The following is a 12,726-nucleotide window of genomic DNA, read 5'->3' as shown; positions in this document are numbered from 1 at the left end:
AACTTTTGTTACTTCATGAAACAAGAAGCTTTTCACATATATTTTAAGCAAGTAGAAAATCATTTTGTCTGCAATTATATGTATATTATATGATTTTTGAACCATATGCAGCAAATATTTTGAATAAAATAAAGAAAAAAGAAACAAAAAATATAGGATTCAATATACATATGTTTGGTTATCTTCGGATATCCATTCGGGTTAGTATATTACCCGTTTGAGTTTTGATATCCAATCTCTTGTAACTTAATACCAGTTCGGGTAATTATTTACTTCAGCTCAAATTTCGGTTTATATATACTATTTTTAGATATTTTTTATAAATAATTAATTTATATACTATTTTTAAAATTTAGTATTTTAAAAATATTTTTTTTAAATATATATATTTTTAACTTTCTTACGGATCTGAATCCAGATCCAGATACTCACAAATATTTCAATATTTAGATGGATATCTGAAACCCATATATCCGAAAGGCACATATTCAGATACACACGGCTTCGGCGAATCCGTATCCGGATCCAAATACCTTAAATTTTCTGAATATCTGGATCCATCCTACCCTTAGTGCTGACTGCCGATCCATCTCGAGTGATGATGTATGGTGATACGCTTGTTTTTATTTTTTTTCCCATAATCAGTATATTGGGTCTCGGTAAAAGGGTTTAAAATGTATATCAATGTTGCAAATGGCGGAGAATATGTATGTCAATCTTTGTTTTATTTTCTCTTATGAGTTTTTTTATGAAAGAGAAAGCTTCATCGGACATCTACTTTCCGTTTCAGAACCGAAATTTGAATCATGTGTAAGCTTACAGAATCTCGCTTCCAAAACACTTATTAGATTCAAGCTTCCAAAATACTTATGTTTTGTTGGAATAGATAAAAAATATAAAATCATGTTTTTTATATAAATCTAAAATTTAATTGTAATGAAATAGAGAAAATAGAAATATACAAACATTAAAACTAAATTTATCTTTTAAGTATTGAGGTTTTACTAGAGATATAATATATATATTCAAATAATATTGTGTCAATTATTTATGAAATATTAACAATAATTAATTTATGTGTATTTTCACAGTTTTAATATGAAATTATTTAAAATTATTATAAATGAATAAATGCTTTATATTTAATTTGATTCATATAATTTTTTCATGAATTTTATAAAAATTTATTATATTCAAATATAGATATATAGATATACGCTTCCAACACGTACCGACTTATTAATTTTTTTAAAAAATCTCGCTTCTGCACTTCTATATATTTCCGATTCCGTATACTCTGCTTCTATTTCCATGTAAGATCGGTTTAGAATGCTTAAATTAACATACTCAATTTAAAATGTACTAGTTAATGTATTAGTGTTATATATATTGGGGGCCGGCTCAAGAACAGGGGCCCACGTACAAAAGGGCCAGGACCAACGTACAATAGGGGCCCATATATTCCAATCGTTGAATAATTAAAGGGCCTAGTCTAAACTGTTCCAACCGTGTTCCTCTTTAAATTTTTATATAATTGTTTCGCGGCAATGTCAAAGGAAAAACATCAAATTTATGTTCAACATATTGGGCTTTACGGACCATTGCGGTACACGGTAGTACATCAGTTTTATAATTTTCTTGTGGATTTGGGTTTTATACACGTATAAAAATAAATAATGAAAATTGAGTGATTTAATTTGGACCAATGAATAACTATTGGGCATATTTTAAATCTCGCCCTAAGGCTCACAATACATTTGAGCCGGCCCTGTATATATTCAATTTAAAAGTTAAATTGATTAAACAACCAAAAAAATTATATTCATTTAAAGATACCATGTCCCGTGGGAGCCGAGCAAAGTTTTTGATAGATCTCACCAAACCATAAAAGCGCACGGGTAAGCAAAAAAAAGGTAATATCTTGTTTCATCGAGCGCACCACATAGGAAGTACGTTTGAGGTTGATGTTCGAGAAACAACGGTGGCGAGACTTTCTCTTATTGCTAACAAGGTTAAAATAGAGTAACTAGATACTGAAAAATAAAAATCCCACTGAAGGTGTCACCAATATTCACCACCAGATTTGAAAGAAATTGATTGATATTGATTGTCCATAAAAGTTTTTCTTTACTAACAAGAAAGTTCTGGACCAGGGCTACTGAAAAATAAAAATCCCACTGAAGGTGTCACCAATATTCACCACCAGGTTTGAAAGAAATTGATTGATATTGATTGTCCATAAAAGTTTTTCTTTACTAACAAGAAAGTTCTGGACCAGAAAGCCCGTACATCTTCCTAGAGCAAAACCCACACCCAACATCTTTGACCACTAACTTGGTCTCGTTGAAGTATGGTTGAAGAAATTGGGTCAGTGTTATCATGTCCCTAGTGCAGCATCTAGTTGTTTGCACTTTGGATAGTACTCAACCTGAATATTGTTGGATAATTCCAGTTAACTTGATTCCAGTTAACTTGAGAAAGCAAGTTAACTCATTAAAGTGGAGTTTGATGGGTTAAGGAAAAAAGAAAACATATCGAGCTTAGGAACGTATCCATATTATTATTAGGAAAATATGTAGCTTCCCCCTATATAAAAAGAAGTCTCATGGAGAGATGTTTCATCAAGAGAAACATATTGAAAGATTTAGTTTTGAGAGAGTTTTTAAATCTAATAAGAAGAGAAATTCTTATAATCTTTGTGTTTGTGTAACTTTAATTGGTATCAGAGCTCCAGGTTTCGAAGATCGTTTACAAGAGGAGTTGTCACTCGATCAAAACATGGGAGACGATGATAGTTCTCAAGGACGTGATAAAGGTCTTGAGATGAAGAAGGACATACGATGCCCGATGCTATCATCGACCAACTACACCGTATGGTCGATGCGGATGAAAGTGATGCTTCGTTTATACGATGTTTGGAATACGATTGATCCGGAGAGCGATGATGCAAAGAAGAACAATATGGTGATTGCTCTAATCTTTCAATCAGTCCCGGAAGCGCTAATACTTCAGATAGGAGAACATGATACATCGAAGGAGATTTGGGAAGCTATCAAATCCCGTAACCTAGGTGATGATCGTGTGAGAGAAGCGAGGTTACAGACTTTGATGTCTGAGTTCGACAAACTGAAGATGGCAGACACATACACGGTGGATGACTACACAGGAAAACTTTCAGGCTTAGCATCGAGAGCAGCCGCGTTAGGAGAGATAATGGAAGCATCGAAGATGGTAAAGAAGTTTTTGAAGGGACTTCCAAGAACGAAGTTCATTCACATCGTATTTACGTTAGAACAAGTGCTGGATCTAAATTCAACGGGGTTCGAAGATATTGTTGGGAATTGAAGGCTTTCAAAGAACGCATAAAAGAAGAAACCCAAGATGAAGGTCAATCGAAGCTCATGTTTGGAAAGAATGATACGCAAGTTAGTGGAAGCCATAACAACTCACAAGGAAGAGGCAGAGGTAGAGATTATGGTGGAAGAGGAAGAGGAAAAGGAAGGCCTAATGGTTCTGATGGTCATAACAAAGGAGGAGAAGCTTCAGACAAGACCAAGAAGGACTACTCTAAGGTTAGATGTTGGCGATGCGACAAGATGGGGCACTTCGTGTCATATTGTCCTACACGACCAAGAGAAGAAGCTAACCTAACGGAAACACAAGAAGCAGATGCATTATATATGCATGAAGTAGTATTCCTCAATGAAGAGAGAGTGTTTCCTAAGAGGTTTGATGAATGCGATGGAAATACGAGTATATGGTACCTTGACAATGGTGCAAGTAACCATATGACAGGCAAGAGAGAGTTCTTCTCAAACCTAGACGAGAGCATCAAAGGCAAAGTCAAATTCGGTGATGGATCAAACGTTGAGATTGTTGGGAAAGGTTCGATCACGTTCATTGGAAAAACAGGGGAAAGAAGAGCACTCACAGATATCTACTACATCCCAAGTCTTAAACACAATATCATAAGTCTTGGACAAGCAACCGAGATGGGTTGTGAGGTTAATATGAAAGAAGACTTACTGATGCTGAAAGATCCCCGTGGAAGGCTATTAGTACAAGTTGCAAGGCAACCAAACCGATTTGTACAAGACGCCAATGGAGGTTGAATATCCTAAGTGTCTTCAAATACAAAAAACTGATGTTACATGGACGTGGCATGCGCGGCTAGGACATGTTAACTTTGGAGTCATGAAGAATATGGTAGACAAGGAGATGGTAGTAGGGATGCCTCAGGTGATATACGAGAAAGATGTGTGCAGCGCCTGCTTAGTTGGGAAGCAAACTCATATCGATGTTACAGAAGAAGGAGATGGTGATGAGCATCAAGATCACCAACACCATGAAGAGCAAAACAATAATGAAGAAGAAGAAGCTGTAGACGCTGGTGAACAAGAGCAAGTAGCAGAGAACAACGATGCAAACCAAGACCAGCATGTAACATCAAGATATGGCCGTAACATCAGTAAACCAAAGCGGTTCGATGATTACATCCTACTCGCTGAAGTTGAAGGTGGCAGACTCTTGCTCACCATCGATGGTGAACCAGCAAGTTACATCGAAACTGCAGTGATACAAGCTTGGATCGATGCAATGAAGGCAAAGATCGAATCTATCATCAAAAACAAGACCTGGAAGCTCGTCAAGAAGCCGGCATGTGTGAAACCGATAGGTTTGAAGTGGATCTATAAGATCAAGAGGAATGCAGATGGAAAGGTGATCAAATACAAAGCAAGGCTAGTTGCAAAAGGCTACGTGCAACAACAAGGCATAAACTTCGACGAAGTGTTTGCACCAGTTGCTCGGATAGAAACCATACGACTACTCTTGGCGTTAGCAGCAACTAATGGATGGGAGATCCATCACTTAGATGTGAAAACTGCGTTCCTGAATGGAGACATAAATGAGGATGTATACGTGACTCAACCAGAAGGCTTTGTGGAGAAAGGAAAGGAGGATCATGTGTATAAACTTAGCAAAGCACTATACGGTTTGCGTCAAGCTCCGAGAGCTTGGAACATCAAACTCGACCGTGTTCTTAAGGAGATGGAGTTCACGAAGTGCACCGAGGAACATGTGGTATATCAAAAGAAAGAGAAGGGGGAGCTTCTGGTCATAGCTATATACATCGATGACTTGTTTGTAACAGAGACTTCGCTCCATGTTATCAAGCAATTCAAAAATGATATGTCAAGAAGATTTGAGATGTACCTCGAGATGCTTACATACTATCTTGGTATAGAAGTAACGCAAAGAACTGATGGCATTCGAATTAAGCAAGGAGGATACGCGCAAGGTATACTTGTCAAGACGAAGATGGAGTCATGTAACTATACTCACGTTCCGATGCACACGAGTTTGAAAGTATCAAAGGCAGAGGAGGAGCCTGAGATTGATGCAACATCGTATCGAAGCACCATAGGATGCTTAAGAGAGAGTCATGGAGAAGCAGCGAAGCATACCTCAAGTTCGAAGAAATGTGCAAGTTCATCGGAGTTCAGAAGATCAACATACCTAAGATTCAAGTTGGAATTAAGGGGGAGAATGTTGGATAATTTCAATTAACTTGAGAAGCAAGTTAACTCATTAAAGTGGAGTTTGATGGGTTAAGAAAAAATGAAAACATATCGAGCTTAGGAATGTTTCCATATTATTATTAGGAAAAGATGTAGCTTCGTCCTATATAAAAGAAGTCTCATGGAGAGATGTTCCATCAAGAGAAACACATTGAAAGGTTTATGTTTGAGAGAGTTTCTAAATCTAATAAGAAGGGAAGTTCTTATAATCTTTGTATTTGTGCAACTTTAATTGTGGTCAATTGTTGGAATTTATTAAATCTCGTGTCCAACTCTATATTGTCCTATTATTACGATATTGTCCACTTTGGGCCTAAGGCAAGCCCGCATGGATTTACTTTTGGTTTCCATCCCAAAAGGTCTCGTAGTAATTAGAGTTGGACATCTCTTTATATATTAGACACTTCTTGTCTAAACTTCCAATGTGGGACTTTCATTCTCTCCCTCAAATCAAGGACCACACACCTTGTGTCCTTTCCTTCAGCGAATTCCCTGGCACCTATCGCGTCTTCGACATCTGGCACCCAATCGTAAGGTTACTTTGAGTTGCTTTGAGGATACTTTTCCCACAATTCCAGGATCTTCTGACTAATCTCTGTCGAACCTCTCTTTCCACCTTGAAGGGTCTCATTCCTACTCGAAGAGTATTTTGGTCTTCTTGCAGTTCTTCGTCATACCGCTCTGATACCAATGGTTGGAATTTTGTTAAATCTCGTGTTCAACTCTATATTGTCCTATTAGTACGATATTGTCCACTTTGGGCGTAAGACAAGCCCGCATGGATTTACTTTTGGTTTCCATCCCAAAAGGTCTCGTACTAATTAGAGTTGAACATCTCTTTATATATTATACACTTCTTATCTAAACTTTCAATGTGGGACTTGAATTGACATTTCTCAAATATATCGATTAATTGTCTTCCAAGGTCATTTATGGCTTAAAATGGATCAGAATGTCACTTTATTTAATACAGCACACAACTTAAAGAAACAGAACGGGAAAAGCTCGTTAATGGTGTTTGAAGATAAACGAGGAAACTTAGGCTCTTAAAGTAACTTTGCTCTTATCCTTCATTAGAGGTTTCCGCCTTTTTGAGCCATTTTGTGAACTCTTCAAGCGTGTTCTCGTCTGTTTTATAGTGTTTCTTTACGAACTCATGAAGCATAGACCATGTAAAATCTGGATACACTCTTTCACCTTCTAATTCCTCTGGTGGCTTCACCACTTTGTCCACTTTTGGAGATAGGAAGAATGCAATTGTCTTTCTTTCCGTCTCGCTATTCACTACCGCCTGATGCAAAGAACTCTTGTATATTCCGTTGGTAAGAGCCTATAATCAAAGCCGGGAAAAAGGGGGGAAAGACAAATTGTTTAAATTTCTTGTTATTATTAGTCTCGCTCGATTCTCAAACTATTCATAAATACTCAGCAAATTTATAAATTCCATGTAGTAAGAAACAAAATAAATAAATTCGACACTCCAATATACACATCCAAAAAATAATAATATTTATCTCTTTCATGCATTGATCATCATAAGAATATTGTGTAAGTAATCTCGACCTCAATATCTCTGACGAATTTTATTTCAAAATTTATTTGATTGCGTAAGAAAGAGTTGGTGAAGATTGAGACTCCGATTTATACACGTATATATTGAAATAAATATTTCCTTCATTTACTGATCTTAACGGAAGAGGAAAACTTACCCTGAAAGTGTCGCCAATGTTAACCACCAACGCTTGAGGGTTAGGAGGAACTGAATGCCATTGGTTGTCCACTAAAACTTGAAGACCACTGACGTGGTCTTGTTGAAGTATGGTTAGGGAGGTTGGGTCGCAGTGTGGTCCTGTCCCTAGTACAACATCTGGTTGCTTGCACTTTGGATAGTAATTCAATCTCAATATCGATTCATTGTCTTCAAAAAAATCTTTGAAATGGCTTCTATTAAGGCCAAGACTCATTCCAAGAAGCTCCATGATCTTCAATGAGAGATTGCTCATGGCCTCGCCGTATTCTTGATATACCCTCCTGCATATATGTATGGAAATAAACTATTAGTATCGATCTATACTCAGTTAGTCACTACATAACATAGAAACGCAAACGAACTAATTAAAATAAAATAAAAAGAAAGCGTCTTTTATATACCCAAAATCATTGTATCCGTCACCCATTTTTTCAATAATGAAATCTTTGACGATTTGAGAGTGGTTATCGGTCTTCTCCTCCGGGGAGAAAGAAAACGACAGCATTTCCTTCCAGGGTAGATTCTTCTTGTATTTCCCGAAATAGCTATTAGCGTAACCCCAGCTTTCACGCCACTCCCCCAGAGCCTTCTGTTTCTCACAAGTCGGTGACAAAAAGAATTTGTCCATAGATGTATAGGCACTGGACAGGAGCCTCTCATCGACTCCATGGTTGGTGACCAAGAAGAAACCATGTTGCTTTGCACCTTCTGCCACAAGTCTTGTAGCCTCCGAGACCAAGAATGGGTCGTCGGAGAGGAAGCCAGCAAGGTCAATGAGAGGGACTTGGAGGATTGGAACATTTGGAGAGGGTTTCTGATGGTCGGGCCACACAAACTCTCGAGGTACTTGGTTTTCTTGATCATATAGGACCATTGAATCAAAGGTCGTCAAAAGGCTGTCTTCGGTTTCATTTTCATTGAAAGGGAGCTTTGTGATGCATTCCATTTCGAGTGGAAATGAATAGATGTTACTGAAAAGAACAAGAACTTAAAAGGCCTTTTAAAAGATAAATAATGATTGATTTAGTGTTGTAGTGTACGAAAATGGAGAGAAAAGAGTTATATTTATAGGAGCGACAAGGAAACGTACCCCCAAGGAATAGTAACGTAAGCTGAACACGAGAAATTCGTTTTAGTTTCTGATTTTATCTTAAAACGTTTTTTATCCATGTTTGTGAGCCAATCAAAACCTTTGCCTACTGATATATCATATAACGGTAACATCACTATATGAAGACATGGGAGAATCACGGTATACAAAGACATTTGTCAAAATACATTCTGTTGGTACTGATTGCGCGTCACTTTTTAGAACTCTAAGCATTTCAATTTTATAGAACGTGACACATATAAAAAAAAGTTTCAGATTTGTTTCAATTAATTGCCTAAATATGTAACCAGATCACCTTTTTATTATCCAACTAGATGTTAAATACCCCACTTTATAGTTTTTTTAAAATTAAAAATTACTAAAAGTATATTAGATTTAAATTTTTTATATAAAAATGTGTTAAACATATGATGTCTACTTTTCCTTTAATTTTATTTATTATAAAATTAGAATTTTTTTAGTAAAATAGTAAAATAATTATTTTGATCGTTTAAGTAATTAATTTATCAAAAATACGAACAAGATTTTAAAACTGTGGCATATTCTACATGCGTTTTTTTTGTTAAATGCTGAATGCGTATACATCATAATAAAGAAAAAATTGTTTGATATTTGTAATAACTAATCTTTTGATATTGTATATGCTTATAATTACCTTTTGCTAACATTTTCTTATACCTATTATATATTTTCTGTTATGACTAAACAGATATTAATATATATTATATTTTTTATTTCTAGGAAATGATAGATATACTTAGAAGATATCATGTATATATATATTTCAATATGTGCTTATTTCCAAGCTTCGTATCTCTCTATGGCCTTGATTAGTAGAGCATTAGCATTAGCATTATGCTCTACATTATCCAATCAACAATTGTTAGAAAAGTATTTAGGGAAGCATTTACTAAATTCAAATGCTCTCCAAATGCTTTATGGCCAATGCTTTCACATGAAGCTTTTATAAGAGCATTTGCATCTATAATTTATAAAATTAAGGAAAATATATAATTAATTCATTTATTTTATTTAATAATATCATAAAATTATTTTTATATCCAGAAAATAAAATTTTGATTTCTAAAATTAATTTATAATAAAAATATTTTTTTAAATAGTTTTTCACGTTTAAAATATATAATTTAATTTTATATAATTTAATTTATTTTAAATGTGAAATATTATTTTAAAATTTATTTTTAAATAATATTTTTTGATATAAACATAATTTTTAAATTTTTAAATAAAATAAATTAATTATATATCTTTTTAATTTTATATGTTAATATATATATATATATTAGAAATATATTCATTAAAAATAAATATATTAATATACTAATTAAAAATAAATATATTATATATTATATACTAATTTTTATAATAATTTTAAATAGCATACTCATACTGCTCTACCAATCATCTTATTAAACAGTTAGCAAAATCATACATAACACATCATATTGCTTCTATAGCATACTGCTACTGCTAATGCTAATGCTAATGCTCTGCCACTCAGAACCTATATCATTGCTCACCACTGGTATAATGCAACCCAATCTTTTCTCTCTTTCCTTTTGTCCACATCACATTATCAATACGAAATCTAATCGCTCAGCAAAATCTAAGACTTAGCCAATTGACTACAAAACTCTTTAAAAACTAATCGGCGTTATATAATAACCAGAAGTTTATAAAAATGTTTCACTTGAACCAGTTAATCCATCACGGTTTAAGAATAACGTGAAAGATAAATAATGATTCATGTAAATATTTCATTGAAGAACCAAAAGATTCTTTCGAATAATTTTTCATATACTTTTTGCTCACAACATAAATTGATAATAAGGTTTTCACTAACCAAAATATATTTGGAATCAATTGGCATATATTATTTTAAAAATTATGCAGCATATATATAGACACGAAACCGTACGTTTGTTGATTTCCTAATTTTACTAAAACTTGACATCGTTGTGTTCTGTAACGTTAGAGACCATTTACATGTTTTTTATAAGGTCAAGGATTTAAAACCCACAAAAAAAGTCAGGGTTTGTTTTATGTTTTATATAGAGGTCAGCGTTTCTTTATCTATTTTTCTTTATTTTGATGTCAAAATCACATTATTTTAGTGTAATTTCAAAACTAAAAGCATATTTTTAACCATATTGACATTTATATTGTAAGAACATGTATATTGTAAAAACCTCTTTTGCATTATAATATTATAAATTTTGTTATTATTTAATATTATAATATAATAACAATAATTATTTGATATTTACAATATAAACATTTATTATTATGTAACTACATTACTAAGAAAAAATACAATAATTTTTTTAAAAAAAATTCAATACTCAAATCAATAAATTTTAATAAAAAAAATATTTTTTATTATAAATATTTTTTTTATCTTTTTTAGATTAATATTTTATTAATAAAAATTTAATAGTATTTATTATTGTAAATAATGTCACACCAAATTTGGTGTAATAGTATATATAGTTTTACACTCAAATAATTTATTTTTAGTGTTAGTTAAAAAAAATTTGTGTGAAAACTAAACTTAGTGTTGGATTGAAAATGTCCTAAAAACAAACTCCAAAAATTGAAGAGTTTCTACTTTTTCAAATATTTTTTTCTGTATTTGTTATTCTTATGACAGAATAAAAATTAAGTATAAAGAAGGTGGTATACTTAGCTTTTACATGACTTTATCAAAACTATATTTTCAAGTATTTTACAGTGGTTTATGTCCTAATGGTTTTCTGATTTTAAATTATCAGAAATAAAGTAATAAAATATTGAAATAAAGTAATAGAACATTAAAACATAGTGTATCAAGAACAAAACTGAACTCTTTGCGAAAGGCGATTTCCAGAATTCTCTTGGAGACTTCCAGATTTCTCTCAGAGATTTTACTCAATCGAAATTTCGATCATTATCAAAACCAATTCTTCAACATACAATCGGAGGAGCACAGTCAGGATCCATAAAGCTTTTACATTGGAATTTTCAAGGCTTGGGACGTATTTGAACAATTCCTCATATAAAAGATATCAGGAAGAACCATTCTCCTGATATAATTCTTCCAGTAGAAACTAAGAATGTAAATAGCCAAGTTAAAAATCTAGCGAAGGAATTAGGTTATCAAAACTTTAAAATAATTCCAGCTTGTGGTAGCAGCGGCAGTGCAGCTTTTTTCTGGAATAATAGGGTTAAGATCAGTTTATTGGATAATCCTATTTTATATTGTACCAATATATCGGTTGAAGAAGGCACCAATACTTTTTGGTTCTCATATATATATATATGGAAATCCACTAAAAAAGTACAGAGATTCTCAATGGCTTAAAATGATTGAATCAGAGTATGCAGGCTTTTTTCACAACAAGCCGAGACTAATGGTGGGAGATTTCAATGACATCAAGTGTAATTCAGAAAATCAAGGTGGCATTAGAAGGTCAGTCACTTCCTTAAGTTTATTTACCAGAATGCTAGCAGCGCTAGGTTTACAAGATCTAAAGACTTTTGGAGGTAGATACACTTGGATGGGCAAGCGAAGATCTAAAGACTTTTGGAGGTAGATACACTTGGATGGGCAAGCGATCAAAATATACAATCATGTCCAAGCTTGATAGATCTGTAGCAAATTGTGACTGGATGGAGATGTTTCCTAATGCACATGTTAACCTTCTCACATGGATCGGTTCAGATCATAGACCAGTTCTCATAAATACTGGTGGTGGGAAAAAAAAACTAAACTCCTTCGTTATGACAGTCGCTGGAGAATTTATCCTGAATTGAAGCAAGTTGTCAGCAAGGTCAGGAATCAAGATTGCTCGGACCTATCTCCAAGAGAGCTCCATCAGATCATCATCAAATGTTGCAAAGCCATATCTCGGTGGAGAAGCAAACAGAATGCCAATTGAGTAAACTCATCCAGCAATTGAAGGAAGAAATTCATAAAGCTTATGATGAGCCATATATTGATTACAACCGTCTGGGGATTTTAAAAACAGAGCTTCAATTTCAATACATGCTGGAAGAAGAATATTGGAGAAACAAAAGTCGAGTCCTCTGGCTCCAAGAGGTGATAGAAATACCAAATATTTTCATGTGAAAAAAAAAAAAAATAAGAGGATTCAACAAGATTATCAAAATCCAAAACGATCAAGGGCAGATATTGGCTAAAGCTAAGGATATCCAGTCTCATATAATCAGTTATTTCCAGTCATTATATATAAGTGATGGTGCTAACATCAGTCAGAAACTTCTTG

The 12,726-nt window shown here is 33.6% G+C and overlaps 1 protein-coding gene across 1 annotated transcript; it reads right to left on the bottom strand.

Moving 5' to 3' along the window:
• Positions 1-6,522: 6,522 nt before the first annotated feature.
• Positions 6,523-8,381, bottom strand: LOC106378094 (gibberellin 20 oxidase 4-like). The gene is made up of 3 exons (XM_013818281.3): positions 7,731-8,381; positions 7,289-7,610; positions 6,523-6,909 (listed from the first exon to the last, which is right to left on the bottom strand). The coding sequence occupies exons 1-3, from the start codon at positions 8,273-8,275 to the stop codon at positions 6,643-6,645; spliced, it is 1,134 nt and encodes a 377-aa protein (XP_013673735.2). The 5' UTR covers positions 8,276-8,381; the 3' UTR covers positions 6,523-6,642.
• Positions 8,382-12,726: the final 4,345 nt, after the last annotated feature.

Source organism: Brassica napus, chromosome C1 (assembly GCF_020379485.1).
Source record: "Brassica napus cultivar Da-Ae chromosome C1, Da-Ae, whole genome shotgun sequence".
NCBI classification, from domain to species: domain Eukaryota; kingdom Viridiplantae; phylum Streptophyta; class Magnoliopsida; order Brassicales; family Brassicaceae; genus Brassica; species Brassica napus.
Note: the sequence above shows the minus strand (reverse complement) of the source record. Positions and strands in the feature narration are given on the sequence as shown.